Source organism: Microcebus murinus, chromosome 8 (assembly GCF_040939455.1).
Source record: "Microcebus murinus isolate Inina chromosome 8, M.murinus_Inina_mat1.0, whole genome shotgun sequence".
In the NCBI taxonomy this organism is placed as follows: domain Eukaryota; kingdom Metazoa; phylum Chordata; class Mammalia; order Primates; family Cheirogaleidae; genus Microcebus; species Microcebus murinus.
In genome coordinates this window covers 25,470,940-25,488,302 of record NC_134111.1, presented here as the reverse complement: position 1 = coordinate 25,488,302, position 17,363 = coordinate 25,470,940, and the positions used below count along the sequence as shown (strand labels likewise).

Genomic DNA, 17,363 nt, shown 5'->3' with positions numbered 1-17,363 from the left:
TGAGGAAGGTACACAGATTTGACATAAAGATGTCTAGGGATAAAGCATTCATTTCCTAGTTCTCATCTTCAAAAAATACCTTTGGATGACTTATTCACTACTTTTGGAGAAAGAATACTATCTAAGCTCTTATCTCAAGGGAAATTACCATTAAAAAAACAAGAGATTATGATAACATTAAATAAAGGAACATTCTTAAAAGTTCGGGTCAGGTCCCAAGAGCTAGTGAGGATATCAATTTAATGAGTTTCAACCAACATTTCTTATAATGAGATAAAATAGAATAATAAATATGAGAGCACAGGCAAATAATTTAGAAAACTTTTACTAAAGTGCCATTTCTTTAAAACAAATGTAAGATGGTACCTATTCATTATGAGAGGCATGCTAATTTCAGAGATGATAATGTGAGAGAATGGCCAATGGTGACTGAAAGAAGCTACTGATTGAAAGTTGAAAGATATGTCGTCTTTCATAGTTGTTAAAATACGTCAAAAATATCCTAGAATTGATAAAATTTGGCATATACACACATAAATACCAGTCTCTGATATTAGAGACCAATAGTCTCTACACTGATATTAGAGATCAGCAGTCATAAGGTGGATTGTGACCAAAAATATTTGAAAGCCACCATGCCAGGAAATGTATTTTCTTTTCCTTGGTAAGTTCAAACTAAAGTACTATTTTCAAAACTAACACAAAAATTCCACATACATTATGAATTTGTCAGTCAAATTATAAATTAAACCAACATAAAACATTTTGATGGCCATGAGACTGTGTACATAATACTTGGACCAATATAGTCTTTGATCCTCGACACACCAAGAGACTAGACAGTCATGTGGACTCCTCAGGGCCACAGACTGAAAAATAATATCAGATTTTTCTGTAAAGTATATGATTTATTGCCAGTTACCAGCAGTCAATTTTGAAATATTTTCAATAATTAAAAAATGAATACCAGTAAAATAAACACAGCACCTTTCAGTATAATTTGTCTAAGTTATTCTAGAAAACACTGCTAATTTTTTGTTTCTGTAGAGTCAAGTACAGAAGTCAGCAGATTGATGAATCTATAAACATCATGGAAAGAATTGTAGAGAGGAACTGGAGCCACTCGAATGCCACTAGGTTCCCGCTTGTCACACTGTAGGGACAAACATAAATGAAGTCACAATAATGTTAGCATTATTCAGACATTGAAGAGCTACATTCAAGATAAACTTATGCAAAGCATTCATTTGGATTTTCTTAAAAATGAATAGGTGAGCAAATCGTTTTCATGTTAAGTAAAACATAGTGTTTTTACGTTATTTGAAGCTTTCCTCTTCATAATAATTAAAATAAGAATGGGTTGGTACATGAATATCCAAAGTACTTTCCTGAAGTCCACTCAGCAGCTAGCTTCTTTAAGCATCCAATAGATCATATAGACAATTTTTCTGTGGGGAAATCCTGGAGGGACTGGAACCCTTGGACACATTTAAATGGGATCTGGAGAACGTTAGCAAATGATCCTTAAATTTAATTCTCTAATCTTTGACTTTGCAGCTAAGGAGCGGGTTACATCCGTGGGAATGCTGGTGGGTCCTGAAGCAGCCCCAGACCATTTGACCTGGCCTGAAGATCACTATGGCTAACTGGAAGAAATGCCCACCATAGACTAGACAATATACTAAACGCGCATAATTTATGTATGGCGACCCATTTATTTCCCATGGCAACTCTTTGAGGTAAGCATTTTTACACTCAAAATACAAATGAAAAACATCTCAAGCCAGTAGATCTTAATGAACTTTCCCAAGAGGACAGACAGAGCTTGGAAATGGCAGAGCTTGATCTGGAATCTTGATATTTTGACTTGTGCCCGTGGAGTAGGGGGTAACCTCTCCTACAAGTCTGGAGGGCCACGTGAGTGGAACGGTGCTTAAATTACATTATGATGAGAAATACATGTGTTATCAACTTTTCCCCCTGAAATTACTCAGCTAACATTTATTACTAATGGTTCTCCAAGAGATTAAGAAGGATGCATAGGCTCAAGGGTTAAAAAAAAAAAAATGATTGTTTGCAATGTCACTCATGAGAAGTGTCTATATATCTTTTTTGACTGAAGTCACAAGGTTGAAAATAACTTAGTTCTATCAAAATAACTTAGTTCTATCAAACAGTTACATAAGACTGATTTATTTTCCCCTTCACTAAATTGATATGCTCTTTAATTCCATTTATCCTATATATATATATATATATATTTTTTTTTTTTTTTTTTTTTTTTGAGACAGAGTATCCCTCTGTTGCCTGGGTTAGAGTGCTGTGGCGTCAGCCTAGCTCACAGCAACCTCAAACTCCTTGGCTCAAGTGATCCTTTTGCCTCAGCCTCCCAAGTAGTTGGGACTATAGGCATGTACCACCCTTCATACCCAGCTAATTTTTGATATATATATATATACATTTTAGTTGTCCAGCTAATTTATTTCTATTTTTAGCAGAGACGAGGTCTCACTCCTGACCTCCAGCGATCCTCCTGCCTAGGCCTCCCAGAGTGCTAGCATTATAGGCATGAGCCATTGTGTCTGGCCCAATAAATGTATATTGAAGTTTCCGCTAGTGCAAACTAGTGAAAACATGTCCTCATCAATTATAAAATAATTATTTCCTGCTCAAACTGTTATGAAAGAATGAATAACTTACATAAAACCATTTTCGTTTCATCAAAATTTGCGGTTCTTTCCCTTTTATCAGAAATGACAGATCTTTATGCCCTTCAGTTAGCACAATGCTGACTGCTTACTTGGCACTTAATTTATCCTTAACTGACTGACGGGAAATAACACAGAACACTGAATAAACCAAAAGACCCAATTTTTATCCTCAGCATGCAGCCCATAAAGAAAATCTGGGGGTAAAGCAAGAGACATACTTACAACTACTCCTCTTTTTTCTAGTTCTTGGAAAACATCCTTCTTAGAAACAGAAAATGTTAGTGTCAGCTGGCAACCCCGATCCTCTATACGGGATGGCGTAATTATGTTCACCATTGGTTTCTTGGTGTCTGCTTTATCTTTGCTGTAGTAATGCTTGATCAGGTATTCCAGATAACCAGTTAACAAAATAGATTTTCTCCTCAATGCTTTCATAGTTGCCTGGTTAAAGATCTGCAGAATGAGAAACGATCGGATTAAAGTTTTGTATTCATTTACAAAGAAGCAAAAAGTAAGTGTAAATCATGCATAAAAAAGGAACTTGTCCTTTTCCCAGTAAAGGGACTTGCCCACTTTTCCCAGTAAACATCCACATTATATAATCTTTTTTGTAAAATCATGTCTTCTTTTAAATGCTTTGCCATTAAAAACTGAAGGTGAATTTTTCATGACAGAAAATTTGTACAAGTATCACTTAAAGAATACTTACAAAAGAAAACATTAAGTTAATATCATCACATACCTTCAGAGTTATTTTAAATGAACTAAATAAAACTCACCTTAATAAATGCATTTAAATATCATAAAATTTAAGCTCTTTCTCCAAAACTATTTTATAAAATCATATCCAAAAAAGGCTAATATAAAGTTTGTGTGCTCCACAAAAAGTGCAATATGAGTGAAACATGCATGCATAACGTGGAAAGTGATGTTACCAATATTATTTATAATTGTTTTACTGACTCCTAAATCTCTCTCGGTTGAACAGTAAGAAAACAAGCAGTTAAATAATAAAGCTAAGTCTTCTCAGACAGGTAAGCAAATGCTGTTAGAAAATACATTCATTATTACTGAAGCATTTCCTTCCTTCCTTCCTTCCTTCCTTCCTTCCTTCCTTCCTTCCTTCCTTCCTTCCTTCCTTCCTTCCTTCCTTCCTTCCTTCCTTCCTTCCTTCCTTCCTTCCTTCCTTCCTTCCTCTTTCCTCTTTTCCCCCCCCCTTCTAAACCCTAGCATTGGTGCGAAAATACTGCCTTTGCTGCCTGAGGTGTCTTATATGAAGATGAGTGACAAAGGCACACAATAACTGGTGCTGGAACATTAGGGGTCAGAACAGACGTGCTTTTCTGGCTTATCTCTTAAGGTCAAGTAGAGTTTAAAAATATATCCTACATATAAGAACTGAGTGAACTGCAAACAGAGCATGATGCACTGGCATGCCACTTAATGTCCCTTTTCTGTATTATGAACAAAAATATCAAGAGCAAAGATAGGGTCATTTGGTGATACCAGACTTTTATCAAGCCTGTGAAAATATTTATTATTGTCCAGACATGTTGCATGAGTGGGCAGGCATTCTAATAGGACTCAAACCATTCAGGCATAGATTTTCAGGAATTATATTGTATGGAAGCTGTGGGTTCGGCTGAAGGAGAGGGTGGGAGTTGCATTGAAGGTAATGGTTTCTAAAGAAGAGAGGAGAAAGAGAATAGAATGGTAACTATCTCTCTGTTCAACCAGACCTCAGACTGTCTGAAGCCTACAAAGATATCAGTTGCAAGTGGAGGCTGATATTTTTGTTTCATAAGCCACTGAGATCATGGCTGCAAACAATACTGCTTCCAGACTCAGGTGACCTGAATTTACACAGAATTTGCTAGGAAGTATCTCTTCATTTGCTCATGTAAAACTAAGTGTAGGTAGACTTGGCATGCTGAGGACTCAAGGGAAGCCAGCCAAGTTGTGGAATCAGGTCCAAGAATCAACATTCTCGGAGGGCAGGTTCAGGCAAGGCATGGGCCGCTGGTGCTTTGACTGTGAGGTTTAGAATAAAAAAAATTACGAGAGGAATCTTTCCAAGAGTCTGGAGATTAGTAATATTCTAGGAAATCCTAATTAATAAGTAATTCTAGAAAATTTTATGGTTCTGCTATAGATGGCATAGTATGCAGGTAGAGGCCAAGTGTGATGAATTAAAAGTAATTCGTCACACATTTTGGTTCATTTGCAGTCATAAGTTAGTAAGACTTGGGGGAACATTACTTAAGTCTGTAATTTTTTTTAAAGGGGTTAGAGGGTCTTGCTCTTGCAGATTTCTCTTGATAATAAGAAACCAATTTTTTTTGTAGGACAAATAGTTTCAATTTTAATATACTGTGGAATGTTGTTACTCTTTATTAATAAAAAAACTTAAATATAAAACTATTTCTCACATTACAACCACACCAAGGGCAGCCACATTCCAAGGGAATCTTAGATTCTTCTCTTGGGGCTAAATATTAAGAGGGTCTAATAGCATGAAAGTAAGACAAATATTCTTTCATTTTTGTATATCCATTTTTATGCTTTTAATATTGAGAAAAAATAACTTTAAAATTAGAAAAATTGAGAAGTGTAGCTTGAAAACTATTCAGCTTATTAGAGAATTCTTGGCAGAGTTTTAATTACTTGGATTATTTTTTTTTTTGCTGAGTAAAATAAACACAAAGCTAGGAAAGTTAGATAAGATTAAATAGGAAAAATAAATATAGCATGATGTTTTCAGTTGTCATATTTTTCTTTTAAATTCATAAAATTGGCTTCCTAATAACTTTGCAAGGAAACACATAATGCATTTTTGTGTTCTGAGTCTTTTGACTCTCCCTGAATTTTAATCGAATGCTCTAATTTTGTATTTTGAAGCTATTTATCTTGTGATGAACACGTATACTGAAAGGGTCTAAAAATTGTCTACCTATTGCTCCATACAATATGAACTTTCAAAATACAATATAAATGTATTATTTAATTTCAAATAAGTAATTGGAAGATTGAGGGGACTTCTGAAGTAATCTAGTCCAAATATCTCCATTTAAAAAGCGAGGCAAATAAATTCAAGAATTTTTGCTTGTCTGAGGTCATATTTAGTGTCCAGAGAGGAACAGATTGCTTGCCTCCTGAGTTCCAGCCTCATGCTCCTTCTCTTAATCCAGAATATTTAAAAGAATTATTGTGTAAATGATTACGATCCAATAATATAAGAACACGACAGTTTGAAACCGATTATAAGGTGCTATTTTTAATACCAATCAATCATATATTCATGCAATTATAAGCAAAGCCACATTAATATATTTTTTTTAAAAAATCATTGCACTGAAAATCTGAGGTCTTATTTATGTGCAATTGATTCTCAAATATAGAATCTCTCTTCCAGTTGGTATTTCACTATGCAGAATATTTTTTGAAAGAAGATACAACAATGACAGCAGTTTGATTCATGCATATTTCTTTCATTTATTCTAACTTCAACCCCCCCCATCTCCTACGATGCAATGAACTATTTAAAAATGATCAGGTAGCTAATAACATGGATAAATTCACTGATGCTTACTCACATGGCAAGCTCATAAGTGTCTAGAAAATAGGACACTTAAACAGTTAGATACAGAATGGGAAGTAATTATTATAAATGCATTATTTTGTAATTTTATTTTTTTTGCAATTTATAATGGGGAAAGAATTTTGAAAAACACTTGGACCTACATAAGGCTTGATTAACTAAAGATTTTGTTTAAATATAGCCTCCATAGTGAATGACTTCAGTAAGAGGCTCTAGAGAAATACTTAAGTGATAAGGAACTCCAGAGGTGTGTACCCTTCTTCTCATGGCTTTTAGGGTCCTTTTTTGCTGGGTTTAAATTTAGGCATTAAAGGGAAAAAAATAAATGAGTCCTCAGATTGTAAATGAAAATAAAAGTTTTAGAAGACTGTAATACAGTGTGGAAGGAAGATAAAGTGGTAGGAAAAATAAGAATCTGCCTCCTTTTCCACAGCGACAGGGTGAATACTGGAAGAAAAGCCAGCCAGTCCACTGCAGAGAACATATCAAAATGAGAGTGTCTAAAAGGAAATCTCTAGATGCCTTTGAGAAGTCATTTGCAAAGATAAGGAAAATCAAAGGAAATTTCTTCAAGTACTAGTTCTTCCATAGATAGGTTTGTTTCAGTGCGTTTTCATATTGTAATTCATCTTATCCCTGATATAAAACTTGCAAAGAAAGCAGAAACTTTGTTTTGTTTTAAAAACAAAATGTTTCTCTTAATGGATAGCATTAAAAAAACTCAAATATTATCATCTGATTTACTAAGCATATTTTTGCTCAAAAAAAATTTCAAGAAAGGTTCCACTGGCTGAAAAATCTCATTACTGGATCTATTTTCCAAGTTTAAAAAAAAAAAAAAATTCTGCCAAATGAAAACAGCACAAGCACCATCTAGTGGTCAAACTGAGTAAGTGCTCTTTAAATCTGGATGGAACGACAAGAGAGTATCACTATGCAGTGGTGAAGTTGCATAAAAACAGAGGAACTTGACACTGCCATCCAGTGGCCAGAATGAGAAACTGCTATAATTGTTCACAATTCTAGAATTTTAGATTTGGAAGGAATTTTGAAAGTCTTTATCCAGTCACTCACTTGATACTGGCATCCTCTGCAACAGAATTTCCTGAAGTATCATTAACTAGATGATTTGGGCAAGAATTAAATAAAAAATTCAAATTCTTATTTGAATAGCTATAGATAGCTAGCAACATATATAGCTTCTGTTAGAAATATGTATGTATATTTAGTTAAAATATATTTTACTTAAATAAATGTATATAAAATATATATTTACTTAATATGTATGTTAATAGTATTATTAACTATACAGTATATAATTATTAAGCAACATATTTACTCAAATAAATTTAGTCTAACTCTAATAATATCTGAGGAATCAGTTTATTTTCTATATCTGTATATCTATTTATATATATTTATCTGTTATATATATAAACTAACTGATTTTATGGATATTAATTTAAGGGTGAGACTAAATTTAAGTAAAAATATGAACAAATTTAAAGGAAAATATTGAGTTAGTAATTGTAGAAATTATATATGGCCATAAGGGCACAGAAGCCAAAGGGGAAAAAAAAAAAAACACCCTACCTCATGAGGCAACCTTACTCTATCTTTATTTTACTCTGATTAGTCATAGTCTTTTTTTTTTTTCCTTAAAGTAGGTCTTCCTGTGCTTTGTCACAAAGCACTTTGTCAGTTCATTGATTCAGAATGAGCTAGAAGAAAAAGAGATTCCAGTACTCACCACATCTGGCATATAATACTTTCTCAATAAATTCATGTTGAACGAGTGGATTAATGAAGAACAAAATATTGCATGCTTAGTTAGTATACAGAGAGACCAAAAGAAGGTTAAGTAACTTATTCAAGTTTGCACAGATTCTAAGTGGAAACAGAAAAATGTGTCTCCCCCTGAGTTCCATTTAATATTTACTATGTGTCACCAATGTGCCTAGCATGTGCTAGGGGTGATGATATAAATGAAAGGACACAATCACCACGTGGGTACTTTCCAAGAGGAGAGTGCTGCCTCTTGTCTACTGTTCACACGCAGCACACATTTATAATTATGCTGTTTAGCTGAAAAAGTACTACAGATTGTCACAATCAGGTAAAAAAAAAAAAAAAACAAACAAAAAGATGTGGGAAGTTTGAAACATAGATCACTTACCTCTAAACTAGCTTGTAAGGAACAAACCAACAAAATGGGAGGATTTGAAATTCGGAATCCACTGACGCCTGGGATTAACTGCAGCTCTGAAAAATTAATATCATGTCATTTTTATAGGGTGTACATTTTAAGGTAAAAAGTGTCTATAAAGGCAGTAAAATGGTAAAGAGTAAAGCAGTAAAACTTAAACTTTTATTCCTAGGTAGGAATTCTGAGATATTTAAGAGAAAATCAATGAAGCCACTAGAACCTTTAGACGCAAGATAAAAATTAGCTGTTCTGGAAGTTTTTCTGGACCCCATCCATTGTCTTCCCATTCCCAAGGCAACATTTCTTGTGCTGCCCACGCTTTGCTTTTCTATTATGAAACCATGTCAATGAGAGACAACTTCAAAATTTGAATGGAATATAATTGTAATGTCACCTAAAGGCAGAAATATGAATGCAATGACCTATGAAGATGACTTTTAGCTATAGGATTATTAGGTCAAGTGGCTTCTCTTAGGAAAATGATGGGAGAGAGCTTTAAAAAAAGATCTGCTCAAGTATGATATATAAAATAGGTAAATTAATAGCAGATACTATTCCAATTACAATTAAGTAGATTAAATTGTAACAAGTTAAATCCAATAGGGTTAAGATGTCTAGCTCCAGATCAAGTTAAAGCTAAGATTGACTAAAAGAATGTTAAAGCATTTTTTAAATATTCATTGGACCCTGGACTTGACGAACTATGGCTTATGGGCCAAATTTGACCCACTACCTGTTTTTTTAAATACAGTTTTATTGGGACATAACCACAATTATCATTTATGTGTCATCTATGGCTGCTTTAGCACTGCAATGACAGAGTTGAGTATTTGCCACAGGGACTGTGTAGCCTAAAAGGCTTAAAACTTTTTCTGTCTCATCCTTCATAGAAAAGTTCGGCTCCCCTGATCTAATTTAATTCCTTTATTTACAGATAAGAAAAGCCATCTTAAAGAATTTAACCAACTTACATAATAACAGAGCTGATTACTTCAACAGACAAGACAAAATACAGGTTTTCTGATTTGACATGAATAGCCTTATTTGTAATTTGAATGTTGCAAATCCAAATACAGATGATTATCCACTTATAGTGGTTGGACTTAAAAAATTTTCAACTTTACAGTGATAGGAAAGAGATTCACACTCAGTAGAAACCATACTTCAAGTACCCATACAACCATTCTGTTTACCACTTGCAGTCCAGTATTCAGTAAATTACTTGAGATATTGAACACTTTATTAAAAAATAGGCTCTATGTCAGATGATTTTGCCCAACGGTAGGCTAATGGAAGAGTTCTGAGCATATCTAAGTTAGGCTAGGCTAAGCTACGGTGACGGTCAGGTTAGGTGTACTAAGTATATTTTTGACCTACACTATTTTCAATTTACAATGGATTTATCGAGACATAATTACATTGTAAGTGGAGGAGCATCTTCATATATAAAACATTATCTTGAGATCAGAAGGAATCTGAAGGATCAAGTTGATTGAATTCTCAAAACACCTGTGATGCTTTCTATATCCCACGTGATCTAGAAATAGAATCACTCAGGAAAAAGCAGCAGTGCAGTTGTGAGTCGTATGTATGGTATAGTTTCATTTCTACCCATTAACGTTTCACTGCTTATTAGAATTGCTACACTCTTTGGTATGTGGCAAAAGCCACAAAAGGAGGATATTTAGGGAAAAAAAGAGGCATAAAATGAATATTTATTAAAGTATTGCCATGGGGTTGCTTGGTTTGCTGTTTTGAACTTGTCTTACTCTTAAACCAAACACTTACATAGGTGTTATTATTCATATTAGATATGTGGAAAAGAAAAACAATGACCCAAGATGATACAAATTGTGCAAGATCACAAAACTATTAAGCAGCAAAGTGAAACTAACACCCAAGTCTCTCCGGATCTGATCTCAAACCCCAAATTCCCTCCTGTCCTCACTGCTCGATGTTTTGGGCACACCATATTCATAGGATCTGACCAAACCACATGTGCTGCGTGTTAGACTTTGTTTCCTTTTATCTCCTTACAAAGGAATACACTCAAATTCATGCTAAAATCTATAAACATGTAGTCTTACACTCTGGAAATGTCATTTCTTATTTTAAGAATTCTCAGTGACATTTTCAAAGTACACTCTCCATGGGGCATGTATATTACATACAATACAAAGACAGATGAAAATTGAAATGAAATTAAAATAAAATGACTTAGGTAAAATTGAATACACTTACTGTTATCCATTTTGAATCTCGTGCTGAGTTCATGGCCAAACCATCCCACTAACCTAAAATATAAATAACAACATTAGGTATTATATATTGATCTATAAAAATAACCATAATTAATTTAGGAATTTGGGCTCTGAATATCAAAACCATTTGACATAGCAAATACTTAAGCAGATAAATGCTATATGCTATCATAAGGCAATTAATATTTATAATATTGACAATAATGAGGATAAAATCAATTTATCTGTATTGTAACAGAGGTAAGGGCCTGAAAAAGGGCAAAATAAATGTATTGCAAGTTGTCCCTTTAAATGTACCCCCCCCCAATCTTTTTGGGAATTAAAACCTGCATTCCTGCCTGAAGCTAGTAATTAGAAGGGCAGAGGAACGTGCTTTTTTTTTTTTTTTTTTTATCTCTGTACCACAGGAGATGGCTCAATGGAATTGTCCAGGCAGAGGTCAAGAGATTGTCTTCACAGAAGATGCTAAAGTTAAACAGCAATAGACCAAAGCTGAAAAATCCCTTTTAACAGCTCTATACTTCTACTCAAAAGGAAGACAATGGGCTTTTAAGAGGAGAGTCTACCATCCTCCTTATTTGCCAGCAAATCAATAAGCTTCTCTTTCCTTTTCCTCAAACCACTTGTCCTCATTCTTTGTTAGGCTGAGGGGACAAGTACCAAACTTTCAGTAACAGACTTTGGCATCCTTGGGTGGGACCATCAGTGCCCCCTGGTGGAATAGCACCCTGCGACTGTTGCAGTGGCTGGAAGAGGTGGAGAGCAGCCTCCGGTCAAGTTGTGGGTCTTTACCAATTATTAGAAGCAACATCTTTTCGGGGTGAGTGAGGGACCACCACAGCAGCTGCCAGAGCCTGTTTAGCTCCAGGGAACTCCCTCCCTACTCTCCCTCCCCACATTTAGCCATAGCTCTGTGCAACCTGAACCTCGTTGAGGAAAAGGAAACTGATTTGGGAAGTGTCACAATGCCATTGGCCATTTTGGTAAGTTCCCCAGTGTGTACACTGAGACCCTTGATTTCACCCATTTGGGGAAGGTTTTTGAATGTTCCAGCCCTGTGGCAGGGCATGTGCTTGTAGGCATGGTTTGGAGGTGGAAGTAACAGTTGAGTGGAACTAGGGAACCTGGGGAATTCATTTGGATTAGAAGATGTCGGTTCTTGTTCGAGGAAGTTGGTTCTTGTTTGTGTGGTTCCCATTTGTTTGAGAAGGCCTTGGCATTAGGATGATTTGCATTGGGATTTCCCTGTATTGTCTACTGGTTGTATTGTGTTCATTATTGTTGTTTGTCAACATAGGAGGCTCTGCTGCTATTCCATCTGAAAGCCCCTTGGGGAGAATATTGGCTGAATGGCCAATTTACAACTATAAGTCTAGTCTAAAAGAGAGTGGTGTTATTGTAATCCAATGTACATGTTGGAGTGTGAGGAGAAGTGGCTGATGAATGGAACCCTAAATTATTATACGATCTTACAACTGGAATTATTTTGTCAAAGATCAGGTAGATGGGGCGAGATCCCATATGTACAATCTTTCATGCAGTTGCAGCACAAACATGCCAAAAGGCCATGTGATAACACTGGGGAGGGATTAAGCAGGTTGGATCTCATGTACCTGCTCTCCTGACACCAACTCCCCACCCACTGCAGAAGGCGCCACAGGCTCTGCCATGCTTGAGTTTGCACTGCTGGGGTCCCTGATGGACAACTCTGAATACCAGGGCCTGGTGAAACACACAGGAGGCTGCCACTGTGGAGCAATTTGCTTTGAAGTTTGGGCTTCAGCAGACTCGCACATTGTTGCAGCATTTGCAAGAAGAAGCCACCAAAAAGTGATTAAGACTGTATAGATCAATAGGACCACTGGATATGCAGAAAGAATTTAAATTCCCCATACCAATGAATGTAAGTGACTATGAATGGTATTAGTTGCATTGAATGGTAGAATCCTGAGACTAGGATGACCTCATAGTGCTGCTAGACTGTGTTGCCTCAGGGGTTTAACAGCTCTCCTGCTCTGTTAAGTCAGAGCTTAGCAAGGGACTTGCAAGTCCTGCAATTGGACGAAGGAATGAGCCTTGGAGTCTTAGTACAGGTGCTGGGAGACAACCTATGGCCAGTGGCATACTTGTCAAAGCCACTGGACAGAATTGTGAGAGGCTGGCCTCCTTGCCTCCAGGCAATGGCAGCTACTTATGAGTTGTAATTGAAGACTGTGTCTACTCTCAATTCTGCCACCTTGTTACCAGCTGAAGAGAATAAGCCTTCACAGCTTGACTGTTTAGAGATTCTGGAAGGTGTCTATTCTAGCAGGATGTATCTGTCATATCAGCTGAAGCCAGAGTCAGATTAGGATCTTTTTACCGACAGGATCAGCTTTATGAACAACAGACAACAAAGGGCTGGACATATGGTGGTCACGGAACAATGGGTACTGGAAACAATGGCACTGCCACCTGGAACTTCTGCCCAGAAAGATGAGCATGATTCTTTTAACCAGAGCTATTCAGTTATCCAGAGGGAAAAAAGATAAACATTTATATGGACTCTAAATATGCTTTTATGACTGTGTATTCTTATGGTGCCATTTGGAAGGAAAGAGGGCTCCTGAGAGTGGGAAATAAGGATATTAAATATGCCACTTCAATAATACTGATACAGGTCATGGCTGAGCCCATGTGGGTGGCCATCATGCAGAGTTCTGGTCACCAAAAAGGGAGACACTTATGTTGCAAAAAGAAATCAGGCCACTGGCAGAGCTAAGGAGACTATTAAAGGTGATCTCTTCCTCAGTGGCTTGATACCCTGGCTGGATTTAGATTAGAATAAACCCAATTTAAAATGAAAGACCAGGGCTTTGATATTGGGGATGGCATAGCTAAGTGTAGACAGAATTCTCATGGATTCATTCTCCTACCCAAAGCCTTGGTTGGCCTCTTATGCAGCATACACATGGATGCACACATTAGGGGTGTGAGGTCTTAATGAACTTGGTAGAACCTCATTTAAGAGGACCCTGTTTGCAACAAACTATTTATGTGTTCTAGACGATCCAAAGACAGAAAAGCAACCTGCTGCACAGCGAACTCAACATGTGGGAACCCATCCTTTTGATGATGGGCAAATTGATTTCACTCAGATGCCTAAACTTGTATTAGCAAGTACCATTTCAGACTGGGTAAAGGCTTATCCTACCCAGACAGAGAGAGTGTCTGAAGGTACCAAAATCCTTCTGAAGGAACTCATTCAGAGGAACTCTGATAGAGAAGGAACTCATATAGAGTGAACATGGACCCTACTTTATATTGGGGTAACTCAACAAGTAAGCAAAGCCCTACATCTAGAATGGTGCCACTTATCCTCCTCCAGATAAGGGTAGCCCCTAGAGGCAGGCTTAAGTTAAGCCCCTATGAATTAGTTTATGAGAGACCCTTCCTAGTGCCCTGAGGTAAGTATGGTAATATAACCGTAAGTGAAGAAAACAGAATAAAGCAGTATGTCAAACAATTAGGTCAGATATTAACCACCATGCATGAGTTTGCCTCTTTTGGGTCCTGGCCCCAGTTGGAAGCACCACTCCATCCCTTTAAACCAGGAGACTGTGTTTTGCTTAAAGCCTGGAGAGAACAAGGACCTGAGCAACAACTGTCAGAGAAATGGAAGGGACCCTATGAAGTTCCTCTAATAACTCACACCTCATTGAAATTGTCAGCAGTAAAATCTTGGGTCCATCATACCAGAGTAAAGAGATGTCCCATGGATAAAGAGGACCTAAACCCCCAATGGATGGGCCAGACTTTAGGTGCTCTAAAATATCTGTTAAGAATAAAAAATAAAAATGTTGATATTTTTGCTAACTTTGAAAATCCCCTTTTAGAAGCTCTGTATGTCTGCTTACAGGGAGGATCATGGCCCTTTAAGACAAGATCCTGCCATCCTCCTCATTTTCAGGCAGATGAATAAACTTCTCTGTCCTTTTCCTCAAACTGCTTGTCCTCATTCTTTGTTGGGCCACGGAGACAAGTACCGAACTTTTGGTAACGATATTATTAGTTATTAAAACATTTTATTTTTGTGTAGTCAAATCATCTGACGAGTTATAGTTAATGACTTTTTTTCTTATTTAAAATAAAATAAAATGAACAAAAAATGTTAAGGAGTTTCTTTTTTAAAATTTTAAAGTAAAACTAAGAGCTGAAAAGGGTAAAACAATTAATGCAAAACTATTTTCACAATAGAATCTCTAAAGAGATGTGGTAGCAAAAAATGCCCTATATAATAGTGGAAAAATTTTCAGTAATCTCCTAAAGAAACAGGTTGCTTTTATATTGTTAAAAAGAATGAGAATGAATCCAATATAAAATACAAAATACATAGAAAAAAGTCATATGCCTGTGTGCTCATATTACAGGAAAAAACCTACAAATAGATTAGAGAAAAATACAAAAATTTTAGAAAAAGATAAACAGTGTTCCTGATGATCATTCTCCCCAAATAATAGTTTAGTTTTAATGCTTCCAAAGAAAAAGTTCCAAAGTGCTCTTTTTTTGGAACATGACAAAATATTTTTAAGTTTATATAGAATATATAAGTGAACATTTTAAATTTTGAAATTGAAAATTATACAGGAGTATATTATTTTGTAATATCTTGCAAGCTTTATATGATAATATAACATGAAATTCAGTAAGTAAACGAACATAGTACTGGTAAAGAAGCATTAGGAAGACAAATGAAACATGATAGAAAATACAGAAACAGTACTCAGATCATTTAACAATTTAATAAGCAATAATTATAACATTTCAAAAATGAAAAAAATACTTGTATATATGTATGATTTTAAAAAAGAGAATTTTCTAAGTATAAAAACAAAAGAAGAAAATATAAAGGAACATACTAATAGATTCATAATCATTTAAAATTCCATATTAAAAAGACAGACAAAGTACAAAGCAAACCAAAGATGAAGAAGAGGAGTGATATTTGCCATATGTCGAAGAGTTTTTTCATAGTAAAAGGACAATACACCAAGAGCTACACAGACATAGAGCATGGACAGGCAATTTATAAAAGGAGAAATGCAAATGCCCCATGAATTCAGGAAAAACAAATAAACAAAAACACCTCAATTTCACTAACACTTAAAACTAGGAAATAACATAAGGGTGAGACCATATTTCATATGCCACATTGGTGAAGTGATTTAAAAATTATGATGTCTATTTTCCTCAAGGATTAAAAAAAAGGGAATTAGCCATTTATTTAATTAAGAGACTAATAAAATACTATTTATATTGTCAAAGGCACCTAAATATTTTGTAATAGAGAATTGATAAAATAAATTACACTACTTATATATGATGGGATACTATGCAACCTTTATAGCAATCCTATTTAATAGAATATATCTTTTAAAAGAATAAAATGGAGACCATAATATTTAGAATATGAATCCAATTTTAGAATAAAAGTATGCATTTATATGTAACTGCTGCCAAAATTTTTAAATGTTATTTCTGCATTATTATCTGTGTTTTCTAGAATTTTCTAAATAGCATGCATTGTTCTTACAGAGAAAAGTTCTAATTATAATTTTAATTCCTATTCATTAGTCCAAACGTATTTTAATTCCAAAAATATCTTTATTTTGTTCACAAATATATGCATTTGTGTAGAGTTAGCAAAGTCTGATTTATTATGTAAAGAGATTTTTTAATCCATCATTTAAAAACATCATACAGCTCCCATGAATTTAAAGGCTAAAATTCATAGTATGTCAGCCCAAGCATACCTTTCAAACCTTATTTCCAATATTTCTTATCGCATTTCAAATCATTCACTCTCAAAATCTAATATTTGTCTCCTTTTTTTTCCCCACTGGTTCTTTTGCTTCTAATGGGTAGAAACGGCCTAAGAGGAATTAAAGAAAAAAATCAGAGCAGAGTGGCAAAATCTCAAGTGATAGTGTATCTAACTAAGGAACTTCCAGTGAAATTTTACTTTCTGAACTAAAAGCAATGTGCCCAATTTGAACTTCAGAAACCATACCCTTAGTACAACCAACAGTATAGAACAAGGGTGAGCAGGGCCTTTTTCAGAGTGGCAGTTAAATGACATTTTATTTTTTTGCAGAAAAAGACAGGGGGCACATCCATACAAAGAATTAAGAGGAGGCCTAATGGTGGGAAGTTGTCAGGGATTGAGAAAGTTAAAAGGCCACCCTATCTCCTTCCCTAAACTCTTGCTTAGATACTTCCCTCCAATTGCCGATTCAGGAAAATTCAACTCATTCGGTGATGAGCAATGATAAGGAACTGAGTATAGCACTGACACAAAGATTCTCCATGAAAATTCTGAGAAGAATTAGTAAATTCTACTCACAAATGAAAAACATGCACCAGAAAATTTTGCCAAAAAGCCAATGAAAAAGGTAAAACTAGTGAATAAATAAACAGACAATAGAAACATAACAAAATATTATTCCACATGATGGGGAAATGTCTAGTAAAAGTGTAGGAATAAGATTAACCTACCTTGTGCAAAAAAGGCAGAATACTGTGGGAAAGGCAGCAAAGCACAGAGGATA

The 17,363-nt window shown here is 35.3% G+C and overlaps 1 protein-coding gene across 6 annotated transcripts in view; it reads right to left on the bottom strand.

The window, feature by feature from the left end:
• Positions 1–208: 208 nt before the first annotated feature.
• The window catches only part of KYNU (kynureninase), a 138,419-nt gene continuing 121,264 nt past the window's right edge, over positions 209–17,363 (bottom strand). For all 6 annotated transcript variants that reach the window (XM_076005499.1, XM_076005498.1, XM_076005503.1 and 3 more), the window contains 4 exons: positions 10,757–10,809; positions 8,486–8,571; positions 2,934–3,164; positions 209–1,153 (listed from right to left, as the gene is read on the bottom strand). In XM_076005499.1, the coding sequence (XP_075861614.1) occupies positions 1,028–1,153; positions 2,934–3,164; positions 8,486–8,571; positions 10,757–10,809 (496 nt within the window). In that variant the 3' untranslated portion in view covers positions 209–1,027. The remainder of the gene's footprint in view (positions 1,154–2,933; positions 3,165–8,485; positions 8,572–10,756; positions 10,810–17,363) is intronic.